The 17,490-nt window shown below is 33.6% G+C and overlaps 1 protein-coding gene across 1 annotated transcript; it reads right to left on the bottom strand.

Annotated features, from left to right (window-relative positions):
* Positions 1-10,147: 10,147 nt before the first annotated feature.
* On the bottom strand, positions 10,148-13,516 carry LOC139482320 (uncharacterized). Its single transcript, XM_071266139.1, has 3 exons — positions 13,372-13,516; positions 11,083-11,439; positions 10,148-10,629 (listed from the first exon to the last, which is right to left on the bottom strand). The coding sequence occupies exons 1-3, from the start codon at positions 13,499-13,501 to the stop codon at positions 10,214-10,216; spliced, it is 903 nt and encodes a 300-aa protein (XP_071122240.1). The 5' UTR covers positions 13,502-13,516; the 3' UTR covers positions 10,148-10,213.
* Between the last annotated feature and the right edge of the window lie 3,974 nt (positions 13,517-17,490).

The following is a 17,490-nucleotide window of genomic DNA, read 5'->3' as shown; positions in this document are numbered from 1 at the left end:
TTATTTTTCTGAAACATTTTGCTTATTTATACATGAATTAAGAAAGATATTCCTTTTAACAGTGCTTCTTGAAAAACACTAAAAGCAATAAAATGTTTAGGGTAGGGGATAACGATTAGGGTAGGTAGGGAAATAGGAAACATTAGTATATTTTGTCTTTCCATGGCCTAAACTGGAATCAATATGTCAAACGATTTCTCCGTGGAAATTTTTATTTGCATGCTTTTTCCATAGGGTTATATGTTAAACTATGTTCGGCTGTGGTGGCCATCTTTGATTTCCGATCGGCACCAAAATTATAAAATCAATGAAGGGCCATCATTAAATCATTCATGCATAAATTTGATTCAATATGTCACAAGTTCTCTATTTACATCTCCAGATCTCCAGCGCTTGACTTAACATCTCCAGCGCTTGACTTTACATATCCAGCGCAAGACTTTACATCTCCAGCGCTTAATTTTAGATCTCCAGCGCTTGGCTGAACATCTCCAGCGCTTGACTTTACATCTTCAGCGCTAGACTTTACATCTCCAGCGCTTGACTTTACATCTTCAGCGCTAGACTTTACATATCCAGCGCCAGACTATACATCTCCAGCGCTTAACTTTACATCTCCAGCGCTTGACTTTACATCTCTAGCGCTTGACTTTACATCTTCAGCGCTAGACTTTACATCTCTAGCGCTTGACTTTACATCTCCAGCGCTTGATTTTACATCTTCAGCGCTAGACTTTACATCTCCAGCGCTTGATTTTACATCTCCAGCGCTTATATTTACATCTCCAGCGCTAGACTTTGCATATCTCCAGCGCTAAATTTTACACATCTCCAGCGCTAGACTTTACATCCCCAGAGCTAGACTTTACATCCCCACCGCTAGACTTTACATCTTCAGCGCTAGACTTTACATCTCCAGCGCTTGATTTTACATCTCCAGCGCTTGAATTTACATCTCCAGCGCTAGACTTTGCATATCTCCAGCGCTAAATTTTAAACATCTCCAGCGCTAGACTTTACATCCCCAGAGCTAGACTTTACATCCCCAGCGCTAGACTTTACATCTTCAGCGCTTGACTTTACATCTCCAGCGCTAGACTTTAGATCTCCAGCGCTGGACTTTACATCTCCAGTGCTAGACTTTACATCTTCAGCGCTGGACTTTACATCTCCAGCGCTAGACTTTACATCTCTAGCGCTAGACTTTACATCTCCAGCGCTAGACTTTACACATATTCAGCGCAGGACTTTAAAAGACATGCACTTTATTATCAGTGTGAGACCAACAGGGCTCCGTAGTAATTCATTTAACACACAAACAAATGACTACTATTTACAAAGAAGATAAAATGAGCAGGGGTCTGAAAAAAAGTTTGATAAAAGAAGCATTATATAGTCAATTTATACTTCTGTGATCCAAGTAATAATTGTTATAACAATAACGGTACACGTTTTACTATTTCGACAATAATTTACAATATCCTTTCACAATTCATAAATATCATAGTTTTGAAAAAAATCCCGTGAATGATACCAGTTTAGTTTGGTGCGCCAGACGCTCTTTTCGGACCAGCGGTGCACAAATCAAAACGACTACATAGGCCAAATCAAATACGAGTGGTTGTTGCTAGTAAGTTTTAAGTTTGATAAATTTCTTGTTAATTTGATTAATAATTATCATTGTTTTGTAATTAAAAAAACGCGTTTTCTAATATTAACTTCAAATCGTGAACAAAATAAACATAAACATTGTCTTTGGTGACGCTACCACCATGTGTTATTTTTCACGCCTTTTAAAAAAAATATTATATTAGCAGATGGATTGGTTCAGAGTTGTTATGCTTTCTCTAAATAATTCTAAATACAGGTGAAACATTTCTGTGTTTGGACATTGAGTGATCGAGTCTTTTTTGTGGTGTTTTATAAACAATGAAAAGTCCAAAAAGTGTAGCTAATAACCGACAAAATGTTACCTATCATTTGTAAGCTGTCAACAAATATCACATATGGTTTCTAAGAACCTGTCATTTCCATTGCTATTTTAATAGAACGTTAATGATTTTCTATTAGTTTTTATAGTACTTAACTGATTTTTTCAGTGTATGCTTGTTATTCAAATTGAAGTAAATTAAGGAGGTTGTATTATTTTTCGTTTTGTATTAGATGCTATTAAAGATGAAAGGCCTTTCTCATTTCTGAACCATTCGGCATACCTCTGCAGATTATGCAATACCGGAATCTGTCGAAGTTTAACGACGATTTGCCAAATTTCATTAGGGTGTTCACTAAAAAATATTTTAACATGAAATCCAGAGTTCCATCAAACATGCTGCTTCAAAGCAAATGAATGATACACGACTGTTTCTTTCTTTCTCTCACTCCACCCTCTACAGTAATGTCGTAAAGGGTTATTCATATCCTATCATGAGATAAGATTCCACGAAATCCTGTTAAATGACAGATCTTTTTTCTTGAACGTATTCAACAAATGGCTGTGGCTACTTGACCAAGCTTTCTGTTATTGACCATCATTTTAGTAGCGGTGTGTGCAGTTATTTTTATTAGTAATTTATTAGCGTACAAACGTACCTCAATATTTCAGTTCTGTTCATCAGATTGATTTCTACCGAAAAGAAATCACTGTATTTAAGAAAGCCGGCATACATGCATATGAAAATAAGAACATGGTGTATGACAGCCAATCAGACAATTTATTCACCGGCTTCTTTTGTACGACCTTAAACAATGACCAAAACCCATACAGCATGCTATTGGACAATATTAGGCCTTAAACTGAAAAAAATGTAAAATCTAATGACCTAATTTGTGTTCAAAAACAGTAAACGAAAAATAAATATGACATGCAACAGCAAACGACAATATCTCAATTTTGGACTTCTGATGATACCTTGATGAATTGAATAATCTAAAAATTTAACTGAAGGCTCTAAATAGCCTGTGTCGCTCGCCTTGGTCTATGTGCATATTAAACAAAGGACACACATTACAAACAAGAATAGAATTCATAACAAAATTCTCTGTTTTGGTAATGGTGACTTGTTTGTAGATCTTAATAAAATTGAGAATGAAAATGGGGAATGTGTCAAAGAGACAACAACCCGACCATAGAAAAAAACAACAGCAGAAGGTCAACAACAGGTCTTCAATGTAGCGAGAAATTCCCGCACCCGGAGGCGTCCTTCAGCTGGCCCCTAAACAAATATAAACTAGTTCAGTGATAATGAACGCCATACTAATTTCCAAATTGTACACAAGAAACTAAAATTAAAATAATACAAGACTAACAAAGTTCACTTTTCTTAACATTCTTTCTGTTTATAATTATCTCTATCTCATGATAATGAACTTGGCCAAGGTCAGAGGAAAATATTTTTGCAAAATTTAACAAATATTGTGAAAAATTGACTGTTAAGGGCAATTGAAATTATTCACTGGTGAAATTAAAAAAAAATAGCTTCTAAAACAAAAGAAATTATTCACTGGTGAAATTAAAAAAAAATATAGCTTCTAAAACAAAAGTAAAATTAATGTAACTTTATTTGAATTAACATACGTAAAACTTGACATAAAAGCGCGGTATTATTTCCTCCCTTTTCTTTTTTTTTTTTTTTTATTAAAAAGAGAGTCCATTTGACTTCTTTAGATTTACACAGCAATTATTTTTCGATCGACAGATGCTTTCTTTTTCGACCGGATCATTTATAAAATCTTCATTCATTCAATTTTATGAATGAAGTTTCCGGTGTCTCGCTTGCCAGCTCGCTTGCCAGATGACGTGTAATAAATTGAGCACACATCATTCACTATTTTCTTCTGAATTACATAACTTAATAAAAGCAGGTGGCCTTGAGATAATCTTTTATTTCTTAAATAAATTTAAAAAGGGTGACACCAATAATTCAAGCATATAATTTAACTGTCGAAAATAATTGAGATTGCTTTTGAACCATTATGTATTTTTTTATGTTGTACTTTTTCCATAAATATTTGGTAATTATAATTATAGTCAAAGTTTCCAAAAATGTATTCACATGTCGTTTTAAAAAATACAAAAGAAAAGAAAAAATAACATAGTTAAAATTTAGCATTGGTGCATTTTATGTTGATTGAATATTACAATAAACATATATTATATAAGTCTAAATAACTTTTTAATTTGATATTTCGTATGAACGGTCACATTTCATTTAAACTTAAAAAGAGTTTTATGCATCAACAATTCATCTTTTGTGGTGCGAGCTTTTCTCTCGGGCAGAAAAACGCAAAATTAATACAACAGTCAAGAATTTAGTTAAGTTCAGGTTATATTCTAAAAAAAAATATTCATCCAGTTTATGACAAAATTAACATAACCTTTGATCTCTGTGTTTATATATTTTCAATGAGATAGATGCAGATTTATTTAAAACAATTATGTTCTTATTTTTAACATAGTTTCATTAGAAACAAACTATCCTTTACACCTCCCTTCTATGAAACAAATAATTTATAAAAACTTTCAAGTTTTGAATCAATCAACTTATTATTTTTAAACAGATCAATATTCAGTGTCATCGGTGCCTGATGTTTTAGACAACAAGAACAGATTAAGATTAATATATTTATTCAATGACAAAGTCAACGAGATAAACGGCAATAAACTGCGCACATACAGATCTTACAAAAACAATGTATCTGTGGAACCATATGTTCGGCAAAATTTACCTAGTTCGCAAAGAAGACTTATGGCTATGTTTCGCGCGGGTTCGTTACCGTTAGCGCTTCAAACAGGACGCTACTCCAGGTCGCCAGTACCTGTTCAAAACAGACTTTGTCAATTATGTTATTTAAGCGAAGTTGAAACCGAAAAATACTTTCTAATGACATGTGACTTGTACAGTGATTTAAGATTTGAAATTTTTTATGAAGCTTAAATTTAAAACATATTTCTAACTTTCAAATTATTAGTATGGACGAAAAATTTATTGAAATTATGAATTGTGATACGATCCAACAACTATTATGTAAACAACTGCATAGATTTTTCACACGAAGGAAACTGTATCTAGATATCTGGGGTGGTGTTCTCGAAGCTATCTTAGGATTAGGACGTGTCCTAAAACCATCTTATGGCTAGTCTTTGGTCCTAAGTCGTGTTCTCGAAGCTCTCCTAACTTAGGATATATTACATTTTTCGTCCTAACTTTAGGACACCTAGTTGGGTGTCTTAAGATCATCATATCTACATCCTAGCTTTGTGCATGATTTTTTTCTCTTTTTCCACGTGAAGATGAACATAAAATGAAATGCACCATCGGTTATTAACTCGTATAAAGAAATGGTGCATGATTTTAAACTTTGAACTTCGTGTTTTACGATACGGTGACACTTCGAATTCAATATTCTCATTTCAAAACAAATTGTTTTTCACTTTAAATCACAATCCTTTTTGATATATTTTTTATAACTACATTTGAAATCATACATTTGATTAAATACATATTATTTCAAAATTTCGTAAACAATTTTATCAATTGGTTTTGTCTTTAATAAATGTTTTATCAAACAATTACTTCAACTATTTAGAATTTCGCACATAGGATATGTTTAGGACGTCCTAACATAAGATGTGTCTGAGATAGCTTCGAGACACAACTTAAGAGTGTCCTAAGTCGATCCTAGGTCCATCCTAAAATTGTTCTTATCTATGACTAAGGACGAATCTTACGTTACTTTCGAGAACACCACCCCCGATCTAAAACTTTTGTAAACAACCTTTTATCAAAGAATTAATATTTAGAAGTAAACAGCATATTTTTTATTAATTTAACTTGTTTAGTATTTTAAATTACTAGTCTATAAATGTTATTATGGATATGCTCTGTCAATCACATTTTTTTTATATTTTTTTTTTTATCTTAAACCTGAAAATTTGTTTTTTTAGCCAGTATTTAAAAATGAATATTGATGAAACAGTACTAGTTCAATGCAATTTTTAAATGGTTATTAGTATACATGTTTATAACTTTGTAATATATTTTTACAGTGTCTCATACGTCAATTCGTTTGGCTTGGTGTTAATTATTTTAAATATTGTATATGTTTTACTGTATATTGTTCAGCTGTTAATCAATACGTGACACTTTAATAAAATAATTTGTTATTATTATTATAATAATTTGTTATTATTATTATATATACATCATATATTACCGTATTGCTGAACCTTTTTTTTTATATACCAAATCATTTTTTAATTGATAATCAAATGCTTGAAAGAAAGAAACGCGTTTCTGGATATTTTACATATATGTAGTTCTGTAGCAAGATGAAAGTTTAAATTGCAGTTTGGTAAGGACTATCGTTCTGAATATACACAATAAATTTATCAAATAACAAAAAGCGTTGAACAAAAACCAACTTTTTACGTTATTCTTTTAATTATATATTCTTTTGTTTACAAAAACGATATAAAAATGTCTTTTTTATGAAACTTGTCACATTATACACAATGGTGATTCATCAGCTTTGAAATTATTATTATTTTATATTCAAATTAGAAATCTATGGAGCCTCACACATTATTTGTCACACCTGCATTTTACCTTCATAGACTATGTTATCTGTTCGCTGGTCTAATTGAATGATGATGGTTTTATGAAATGAAAATCGGAATTTGAAGGTTTTTTTTGTGTTTTCCGTCGCATTATAACTAATTGTTTTAAGTTTTAAAACAGCGACGGAATATACCAAGTGGACATGCAAAACACACATGACAACGACATGGCCAAAATCGACGAAAGACTAACCAGTCCAAAAGCACTGAAACTGAGCAACACTAACCCATCATCCTAGATCAACTATGGTCCTTCGGAAAACAATTCCTGATCCACACGCAGCATTAACTTTTTCTTTTTCTTATGCAAGTTCGAATCCGGCGATTGGTGACATTCGGTGATACATCAATTAAGGAAGAGAAAGAAATAAAGACAGTTGGAACATACTCATATATAAACTTGAGAATGGGGACAACAACACGACCAAAAACTGGCAGAAAACTGACTAAGGCCACCATGGGTCTTCAACGCAGCGAGATAATCCTGCACTCGGAAGCGTGCTTCGGCTGGTCCATAAACAAAAATGTGTTCTCGTTCAGTGATAATGGACGTCATACTGAACTCAAAAACATTTAAATTAACTAAATTTAAAATAAAATGGGTCTTCAACGCAGCGAGAAAATTCAACACCCGCGGGCTTCAGCTGGCCCCGAAACAAACATGTGTACTAGTTCAGCTAATATGGACGTCACACTTTTACTCCGAAACATAAATCCACCAAAATTTAAAAAAAAACACACATACTCGAATAACAAACTGAGAAAACAACCGAGAAGAGTGGAACAAATTTGTCCTTCCCCTATGTGCTATAAGGCATAGCAAGGACTAAATTATTGTAGCGGTGCAGTGTTATCTTAATCGTCTCAATTGTTATTAGTTTTTTCAGTAAATTGAAATTTCACCGTGTAAACAATGGTACATCAGTAAACGTATATTATACAGATACATGTTCCTTTGATCTCTTTTCTCAATTCAATAAAACTATGATCGAACCGTAAGGGGCATAACATATATGTTGGTTTTTTTCTTCGCAGTCCACTTTGGTTAACGTGGATCTCTCTTGCAAAACATAAAGATGTTAAACTGTTTGGAATATTCTCTTTTTAACTAAGGTGGCGTAAAGCTAACACAAATCAATCCTGTGTCTAAAAGTGGTCAATTTGAATTTCTTTTTTTGTCAATTACTATTTATATCCGACTTGAAACATTTTGTTAAAAGGGATCGTATTTGATGTCGATAAAAAGCGATTTGCATGATCTAAATTCATACGATCTAACACAAAAGAGAAATAAAAATGATACTTTATTAATATATTTTATCATCATTAACATCGCAGCAAGTAATAACGTTCCTTGATTATTGCAATAATAGTTCCATAGGGGCTGACTGTTACAACGTTTTATACCGATATTTTATACTGATACCAGTAATAAAAATTGCCACTTTCTAAACCAGTTGCATTTCCTGTCCTGTTGTGTTACATTAAGCTCTTCAAATAAATGTCAACATTTTCTGATAATGGTTGTAACAATCTTTTGTATTTGTAAACATTACATCTTTATTGATAAATATTACCAATAAAATATTTAAAATTGGATTATCGATTTGGAATTGAACACAAAACAGGTGATACGCCCGCATGCTTGCAGGCAGTCAAATCGGAAATTGTCACTATGACACGTGTCGCGCATGTGCCATAAAAATGAAGCTCGTGCCTTTTCATGAAACAGCTGTGCCACTAACAAAATGGTGTCGTGATTTGCATTATCTGATAGATAGTGCCTCGTATTCTTAGATTTATTTTGTTTTGGTATCAAGTAAATTGTATATATGCTGTTATATATGAACAAAGGAAGATGTGGGTAACATCATATAGATGGTAGAATCAACGATAGGCAACCCAGAACTTATCGGCCAGAGGTTATAAGTTGTTGATAAGTAACAAAGATTTAATTAATATGTACTGCCCAAATGAAGCTTGGACAACATATATTTACAATGTTGACTCTTTTGTTTATGTGTTAAATATTTGTTTTTCGTTCATTTTTTTTTTAAATAAATAAGGCCGTTAGTTTTCTCGTTTGAATTGTTTTACATTGTCATTTTGGGGCTTTTCATAGCTGACTATGCGGTATAGGCTTTGCTTATTGTTGAAGGCCGTACGGTGACCAATAGTTGTTAATTTCTGTGTCATGTTGGTCTCTTGTGGAGAGTTTTCTCATTGGCAATCATACCACATCTTCTTTTTTTAAAAGGAGATGTTTTATTACGGCTAATACAGTAAATATCGGTGATTACACTAAAGGACTGTAGCCTTGTCAAACCAACTAATGCCAACCTCACCATATCCACTTACGTTTCTTGCAGACTTACAGATTACTGGCTTTAGACAGACGGACAAGACACAACATACAAAATAGATTAATTAACAGGAACAAAAAATAACATTGTGATCACAGGTGCTCCGAAAAGGTACTCGCATGCGTCACCCGTAGTTACATCTACAAAGTTGATAATTCTCATTTGATGATATCGCATTAGTAAAAAAAATGGGATTTTGGTTTTAACAAATTGATTATATCCATTGTCATCGGCGAAACAGATATTTCATGACGGTAAACTGGCCCACTCGTCATGTCCTCCGTAAAATTTTCGAAGGGATTTCTCTAATTAAATCACTTCGAAAACATGGATTAGTAGTTTCTTTGAAAGCAGCAATCATCTCATATCATTTGTTTCAAGTTCGATTGGATAGATCTATGCGTTCCGTGCGTGTCGTTTGTTGCTGTATATCATGTAGCTTTTTCGTTTTGGGTGTTCTACGAATGTCTAAGCGATACAGGTTTTAATCATTTTAGAAGGCCGTACGGTGACACATAGTTGCCTACTTCTAAATAATTGATCTCTGTTGGAGAGTTATCTCACTGTAAATCATACCACATCTCATTTGTATGTTAATTACGTAATCAATAAAATTGAGAATGGAAATGGGGAATGTGTCAAAGAGACAACAACCCGCCCAAATAAAAAACAACAGCAGAGGGTCACCAACAGGTCTTCAATGTAGCGAGAAATTCCCGCACCCGGAGGCGTCCTTCAGCTGGCCCCTAAACAAATATATACTAGTCCAGTGATAATGAACGCCATACTAATTTCCAAATTGTACACAAGAAACTAAAATTAAAATAATACAAGACTAACAAAGGCCAGAGGCTCCTGACTTGGGACAGGCGCAAAAATGCGGCGGGGTTAAACATGTTTGTATATACATAGTTGATTATGAAGTTTTGTTCTTCTAATAACTAGCTCCAGTATAAAGTCTTCCTCATATGAAATGTTAAAGTGTTGAACATATACTAACATTTCTAGAATGAAGCTCATGACATGATTCTAAGAACGCTTTTACCTGTCATTTCATTCTTTACTAACCACAAATTGCGATAACTGAAAAGTATTCACTCCTCAAAAGCATATTACAGTATTAGTTTATTTGTTTTACAATATTAAAATTGAGCAATGAAGATTCAAAGAGGTTTAATGAAGCTTTTTTTAATTAATAATCATGTGGCTTCAGGATTATCCGATGTGTTGAATCCTAATAACTGCTGAGTAACGCACCGGAAAATGAACTATACTGGACGTTGATAGTTGCGTGAATGGTTTGTTGAGCTTCATCAAGATGCCTTACCCAAACCATATCGTCTTTTTTAAGTTCGACAAAAATGGTATGGCCTCCCATATCCCAGTCGGCCGCATACATCGCAACTAACTGTACGCCATTACGAACAATTTCAGTTCGAAGCACATTGCTGTCATAGCTACATGACGTAGCTGCAATGATATACAGTCCATGAATAGGCGCGGTAAAATGCCCGTGCCTGGAGTCATATCCATGTCCGATGTTGGTCAAAACTTTGTCATATTCCACTGTTTGTAAAGGTCCAAGAATAACATCTTTTGTGAGAACCACTGTGAATGCAATAAGCATGTGGTTTGCAGGTGTAGGGGTTACTGAAAGGAAGATTCGAAAGATTAGTTGCATAATACAATGGGTGTTTAATAGTTGTTGCGTGTTTCGTTTTCGTACATTGTTGCATGCTGTTTAAATATCAGTGTATTTGCATAGCTATTGTTTTGTGTTGTTTTGTGTGTAACGTCGCATATAACAGCGGTTGTTGTTTATGATATGGATGGGCGCAAATATTTGCTGTATTTGTTTAAAAAGTATTAGTCCCATACAATATTTGATTCATATTTGCTATGCTTGTTGTTTAAATATGTATTGGTTCCAAAAAAAATCGTTTTTATTCAAATATGCAGTGACGCCAAAATCCATTGTTGTGGTTGTTTCAATATGTACTGTCGCAAATATCTGCTCAGTGCTGCAGTTGTTATTATTAATGCTATAAATGGTATACTATCCTACAATTATATACAATACTATCAAGGGTCTTAAATATTTACCACTTGGTAACAAAAGTCTTTTATGTATCACATTATTTGTTTCAAACTGCGCATGTGACCTGTTGTTTGAAGGTTTAAGATGGTGGTGTAGGCTCGTCGGTTTATGTGACATCATTCTTTCAGAATCTCCTGTGTCGATGTTATTCATTATCTCATAGTTATGATTGGACACAATTGCATTTATCTTTGTCTTAAGATTCATGTTCTCCTTCTTTAGGTAGTTAACGTCTTTTGTCAATACTTCATTGACGTTTTGCACATAATCTGTCTGTTGCCTCAGTTTATTGTTCTCTGTTTCAAGCTTATGGACGTCATCTTTAATGTGCTTTACTTCTGCTCTAAGAAACTGCAGTTCCTCTACAAGTATAAATATTTGGTCCGTTTGGATTAACATGAATGATAACATTTGTATAATATATATCCCTACAAATCTATACTATTAAACGAGAAGACCTCAATGTGTGTGTCGCTTCTCTTCCTTCCACATCAAATAAATCATCCTGCCTCTGTGTCCTTTAGGTACAGTGCATAGTCGCATTTGTCATCCATTCTTATGATTATTCAGATTGGGCTATTTTTGGAGAAAAACGAGAGAAAAAAGGCTTCCGGATTTGTTTCCGTCATTGGACGAAATTTTAAGTCAGACTAGACTTTCGGTTTGTGTTTTTCTTTAAATATTGAACATACATATACTACGAATAAAGTGTATATGCTACATTGTATCTGCTAATATTTTCAAGTTACCTATCCACGGCGGTTACAGAGTTTATTAAATAGAGAGGGTCTGTATAATATATCAATGAACGCCGTGGATATAATATATCAATGAACGCCGCGGATATAATATATCAATGACCGCCGTGGATCGATTAGTAAACTGTCACTGAGAATAAATAGTAAAAGCAAATATTCTTTATTTATCATAGGACTGAACAAGGATTTGTATAGTAAGACAAGTACAAATCCTTGGACTGAATGAACATAAAATACAGATAGGCGCTAAAATTATTCCTGTGTTATTAAAATTAAAAGAAAACCAAAAAAAAATGGGAACATTGGAAAAAAGGGACTAGAAAAACAATTGTCCTGTCCCAAAGTACTTATGAATTTTGATACCTTTTCTGAAATTCTCCAATCATACAATCTTTTACAAAAGTTCATTGATTGATAAAATGAAAATTGACAGTAAAGAGCAAATACCCTATATTTATAGTAAGTAATGTTCATTATATACTAAATGTATGTTCATATCGAAATTAATAGAAAAAAAATATAGAATTTTGGAGGAAAAAAAAGAGGAGAGAAAAAAAACTATTGTCCTGTCCCCAAGTACCTTTGACTTTTGATACCTTTCCTGAAATTTTCCAGTCATTAAATCTTTTACAAAATTCTGTACATACATTTGTACTTCCAAAGACGCTCTGAATGCCCGCGATTTCGCGGGTGTGTTCTAGTATAAGTTGATTGTAAAATAAAACACTTTAGGAAAAATACACAGTATCTGTGATCTTATGAATTTTCATATAGGGGAAATTTTACGGTCGCCAACACGAATTGGTTGGCCGTTGTGGAATATTCATTGGAATATCCATTCCACAGATGATAGCGGATATGTTCCTAATGTCGTTTCTACAATCCCGGCCGTTCCATTTTCCCGAATAAGACCTACCGATTTATACTTGTTACCGGGTTTTTACTTACATGAGCGACACATGTGGAGCAGGATCTGTCTACCCCTTCGGAGCACCTGAGATCACCCCCAGTTTTTTGAGGGGTTCGTGTTGCTTAGTCTTTAGTTTTTTATGTTGTGTTTTGTGTATAATTGTTTGTCTGTTTGTCTTTCTTCTTTTTATCAATGGCGTTGTCAGTTTAGTCTCGATTAAGGTGGTACCTAACACTACAGGGAGATAACTCTGTAAAATCAGCTTAATGTTTTAATTACGTTGTGTTGTTTAGGGAAAATTAAGCTTCTGGATGATCAAAATAAGTGTTTGTCAAACTGCTATATAACCAGTGTAATTTTTCTGATAAAACGGTTGGTTCAAATTTTTTGAAATTTTTATATTTTTGTCAAAAGGTCAAAGTAAATACTTTTTCAAAATTTAATGAAAATTAAACGAGCCAAATTAATTTTAGTACAGGTGTTGGGTACCACCTTAATGATATTTTTTTAAATGTCTCTGGTACCTTTTGCTTTTCTTTGGATAGCCGAATTAACAATTTGATATTTTGATTTATAATCTTTCATATTTCATTTGTTAATCAAAAAAGGGGACTGTATTTATTTACCAAAAACATCTCTCAAGTCGTTGTCCTGTCCAACTGTCCTTCCGATCGTAACATCTGCTTGGCCGGGATAGAAGAAGAAAACTAAAAGCAGGAATAACGCCATTTTGAATATGTATGTATGTGTACACATGAAAGATAAATTTGATAAGCACTCAACATATCGTCTAAATAGTCTTAATCTGTCAGTCGGTGTCTGTCATTTGATAGAAACATAGATCAACTAGAGAAGACGAGCCAACAAACCAAATAATCATATACTACTAACACAAATAAAATAAAAAAAGGAACCCGTTACCGTGTTATTTTACTTTGCATTAGAGTTTATTGGTCTTGATGTTTTTAATTTGATTTTCTTAATTATGACTTTATTATTTATTTATTTGTTATTGTTGTCGCGAGGTATGTTTTGTGTTTTTGTTTTGATCTTGGCAGCTTTGTCCTTAATTTCACTTTTTTGTTGATTTTTTTTATGCAGTGGTATTTTATCTCATTTTTGCCGGTAGGACGGCATTGAAAATGGAAACGGGAGATGTGTCACAACGACAACAACAACAACCCGGCAAAAGAGCAGAAACAGCCAATACCATACATATTTGCCAAAAGACCTAACCTTAAATCTTAAAATATAACTCGATGTGAATGCTCTTTGATTTAGTTAATAACTCGGATTTTGTTCATTTATATATAATTAACTATTTCTAATACATGTATAGTCAACGTGGAATGAACTAGGTTATTGTAAAATGAAAACATATCTGCATTCATAGTATTGATAGAATATAAAAGGCAATTCGGGATTTATTATTATAAATATGCATAAATTGGTTCAAATATCTGAACAGGTGACGGACCCGCATATGACCATAGAGCACATAACGGTTGTCACGATGACACGTGCCACGCGACTTGCCATCAAAATCATTTCACGTGCCATTTTTTCACGAGCAGCTGCTATACGATAATTTGAACTGGACAGTAATAAAATCGATATTGATGGTTTTATAGCTGCTAAGCTTTTCCTTTCTCGAGAACATGACCATCGTAAAACATGATTGATTCATTTGTCAAGATTTAAGTCCCTTTAAGTCCAGCTCTATAGAGATAAATATTAATAAAGGTTATTTAAATAAATATAATCTTTGTCTTATTGGCATATGAGCATAAAGACAAGCTTTTGAAAATTATGAAGCAAAAAAAGGAACACGTTTGTCAGAATATGATTTATTTGACAACTATAAGATTATAAAAGTCTTAAGCCACTTATATATGTTCATCTACAACATAATATATATATTCACGGGTACTGATATATTGGTTTGCCCTCTCCTATCTCCTATTTGGTTAAGGACCTTTCTGATACTGACAACGTTATAAATGGACAGTTCTAAAAGAGATATCTCTGATAATAAATAAATTAAAATTGCCGGAAGATGGTCAAAAACTTCAATATCAGAATATCTGTGACAATAAGGGAACGACCATTAAACTTTTCAATCTGACTTAGTTTTCGTATCAATCGTATTTTCGAATATGATTGACCAAGTCAGGAACATATGACGCTTGATGTGTTTCAGCTTTTGATTCAGGGACTTTCCGTTTTTAATTTTCCTCGGAGTTCGTTTTTTTATTATACTTTTTCAAGCAGCAAATTATTTATAACAATGTAATGTTTATGCCTTTGGCTCTCTTATGGGTGTAATTTCTGCTTTAATAAGGTTTATAACAATAAATTAATAATTTTTCTACAGCCTGGTCCAAAAAAACTTATCTCATCATAGTTAGAATTCAGAATTAGTTTAAATTAAAAAAAAAAGCTATGTAACTGTACTTTAAACTATATATATATATATATTACTAAGTACTGCTATATTTTTGTATAGATTTGCTATAGCCTATAATTATAACAGAACTGTGAGATGTGAAGTAATCTGAAGTGCATGACATGCATCGAGAAATTTGAACGATTATATCGAAGAAGTGTTAAAAATATTATTACAGAAATGTATCATATCTGAAAATCATATCTTAATAATCATTTAAAGTGCATTTAATGTTTTCATTATTTAGCAAACATTATTGTCAACAGAAAAGAGCTGACATAGAAAATCTATAAGATTTTTTTCTAACGTTTACAAATAAATCATTTCAGAACAAAAAAGGATTGAAAATGGAAATTAATTGATTTCGGTGTTCCGGAAATGTATGAATAAACTTTATACATTGATTTAAATTTTTGGAGGTAAAATGGATTTTTAGAGTCGTGGGAAAAGTCGAAAAAGACATCAGGCCATCTGTTGCAATATTTAACCTTCCTGTCGAAAACTGAATCACCTTTATTTTGTCAAATATTTTCCCAGGTAGAAACTTGTTTGAAGTTCACCTGTGAAACAGATATCCAATTACAATTCTCATTGAAATTATCTCTGAAAGCAGGAAATTAGACACCCTTGAGGAAAACCCAGTCTGATTTATAACAGATAACACTTGTCCATTTAGATAAGTGGACTTGTTTAATTTTATTATTATTGTACTCAAATTGATGACCTATTGAAAAGAAAATAAATATTTTTTTCAATTATCTTATTTTTCAAAAATGAAAGGTAAACAATTTAGTATTATATTGCGATTAAAAGCAGTCTTCAGAATTTATGCTATCCAGTAATATGATATGTTCGTTGTTTTGCTCAATTTATATATTTTGTATTAAGAAATTGAGATGTTCTATGATCATCAATAATACAACCATATCTTCCAGAGGCCTGAGGCCAGAGGACCAAACCGTATATTTAGGTCACCATACTGCTTCAACCATAAGCCATAAAAGGACTCTGAACGACCAAATGGTTGACCATTCATACAAGAAAACCAACAGTCTTATTTATTCTCAACAATAAAACAAATCAAATATAGCTGACACCAAACAACTGAATTGAAGACTCCTGATTAGGAACAGCATATAAATAATATGGTCTATGAGCGCCCAGTCGTCCCCCCTGATGGTGCAGTGGGCCGGGTTCAGTATGGTTTATGAGCGCCCAATCCCCCCTGATGGTGCAGTATGATGTATGAGCGCCCAGTCGTCCACCCTGATGGTGCAGTATGGTTTATTAGCGCCCAGTCCCTGATGGTGCAGTATGTTTTATGAGCGCCCAGTCGTCCCCCTGATGTTGCAGTGGGCCGGGTGCAGTATGGTTTATGAGCGCCCAATCGTCCCCCCTGATGGTGCAGTATGGTTTATGAGCGCCCAGTCGTCCCCCCTGATGGTGCAGTGGGCCAGGTGCAGTATGGTTTATGAGCGCCAAGTCATCCCCCCTGATGGTGCAGTGGGCCAGGTGCAGTATGGTTTATGAGTGCCCAGCCATCCCCCTGATGGCGCAGTGGGCCGGGTGCAGTATGGTTTATGAGCGCCCAGTCACCCCCCCCCTTTTTATGGTGCAATGGGCCGGGTGCAGTATGGTTACGGAAATAAAACGGGAAAATTATAATTCAAATACGATTGGTGTTAAAAGAAGTTGAGTAGGAAGTATTTTTTCTCTCTTTATCACTGAAAAATCTGACCTGTTTACTCTTAACTTATAGGTTTGATACGGAATACAATCTTTTGATTCTAGGGAGCAATTTCCGCCAAAAAGAGAACAAAATACATTGTTTCTTATTTGCGTCATATAATGCATATGACTGTCTTTATCCTAATCCAATCATTATTCATATTCTTATAATTTATAATTTTATGTTTGTATATATTGCTACAAAATATACACATACAAGAATGCTGAAATTCTGAATAAGAAAAACTTTGGATGGACTTAATTTTTCTTTTCTTAGTTTATTCCGATATTTAAAGAAACAAAACTATTACCAACGATTACAGAGATTGTACAACAATAAAGTCATCTCCTCAGCCGTAAAAATGGTTTTAATCGTAATGATACGCTTACGTCGAGCTTCTAATTTAAGTATGGCACGTGCAAAACGTCGTGCCACCACGAGATCAAATAACTGCGGCGCGTGTGCGAAATGCGAACAGAACATTTTCACACGAATATTTTGCTGTAAACAAGAGCATGTGTCGCATCATACAAGAATGTATGGGAAAATGACAGACTTAAACTACAAATG

This window comes from Mytilus edulis, chromosome 7 (assembly GCF_963676685.1).
Source record: "Mytilus edulis chromosome 7, xbMytEdul2.2, whole genome shotgun sequence".
NCBI classification, from domain to species: domain Eukaryota; kingdom Metazoa; phylum Mollusca; class Bivalvia; order Mytilida; family Mytilidae; genus Mytilus; species Mytilus edulis.
Note: the sequence above shows the minus strand (reverse complement) of the source record. Positions and strands in the feature narration are given on the sequence as shown.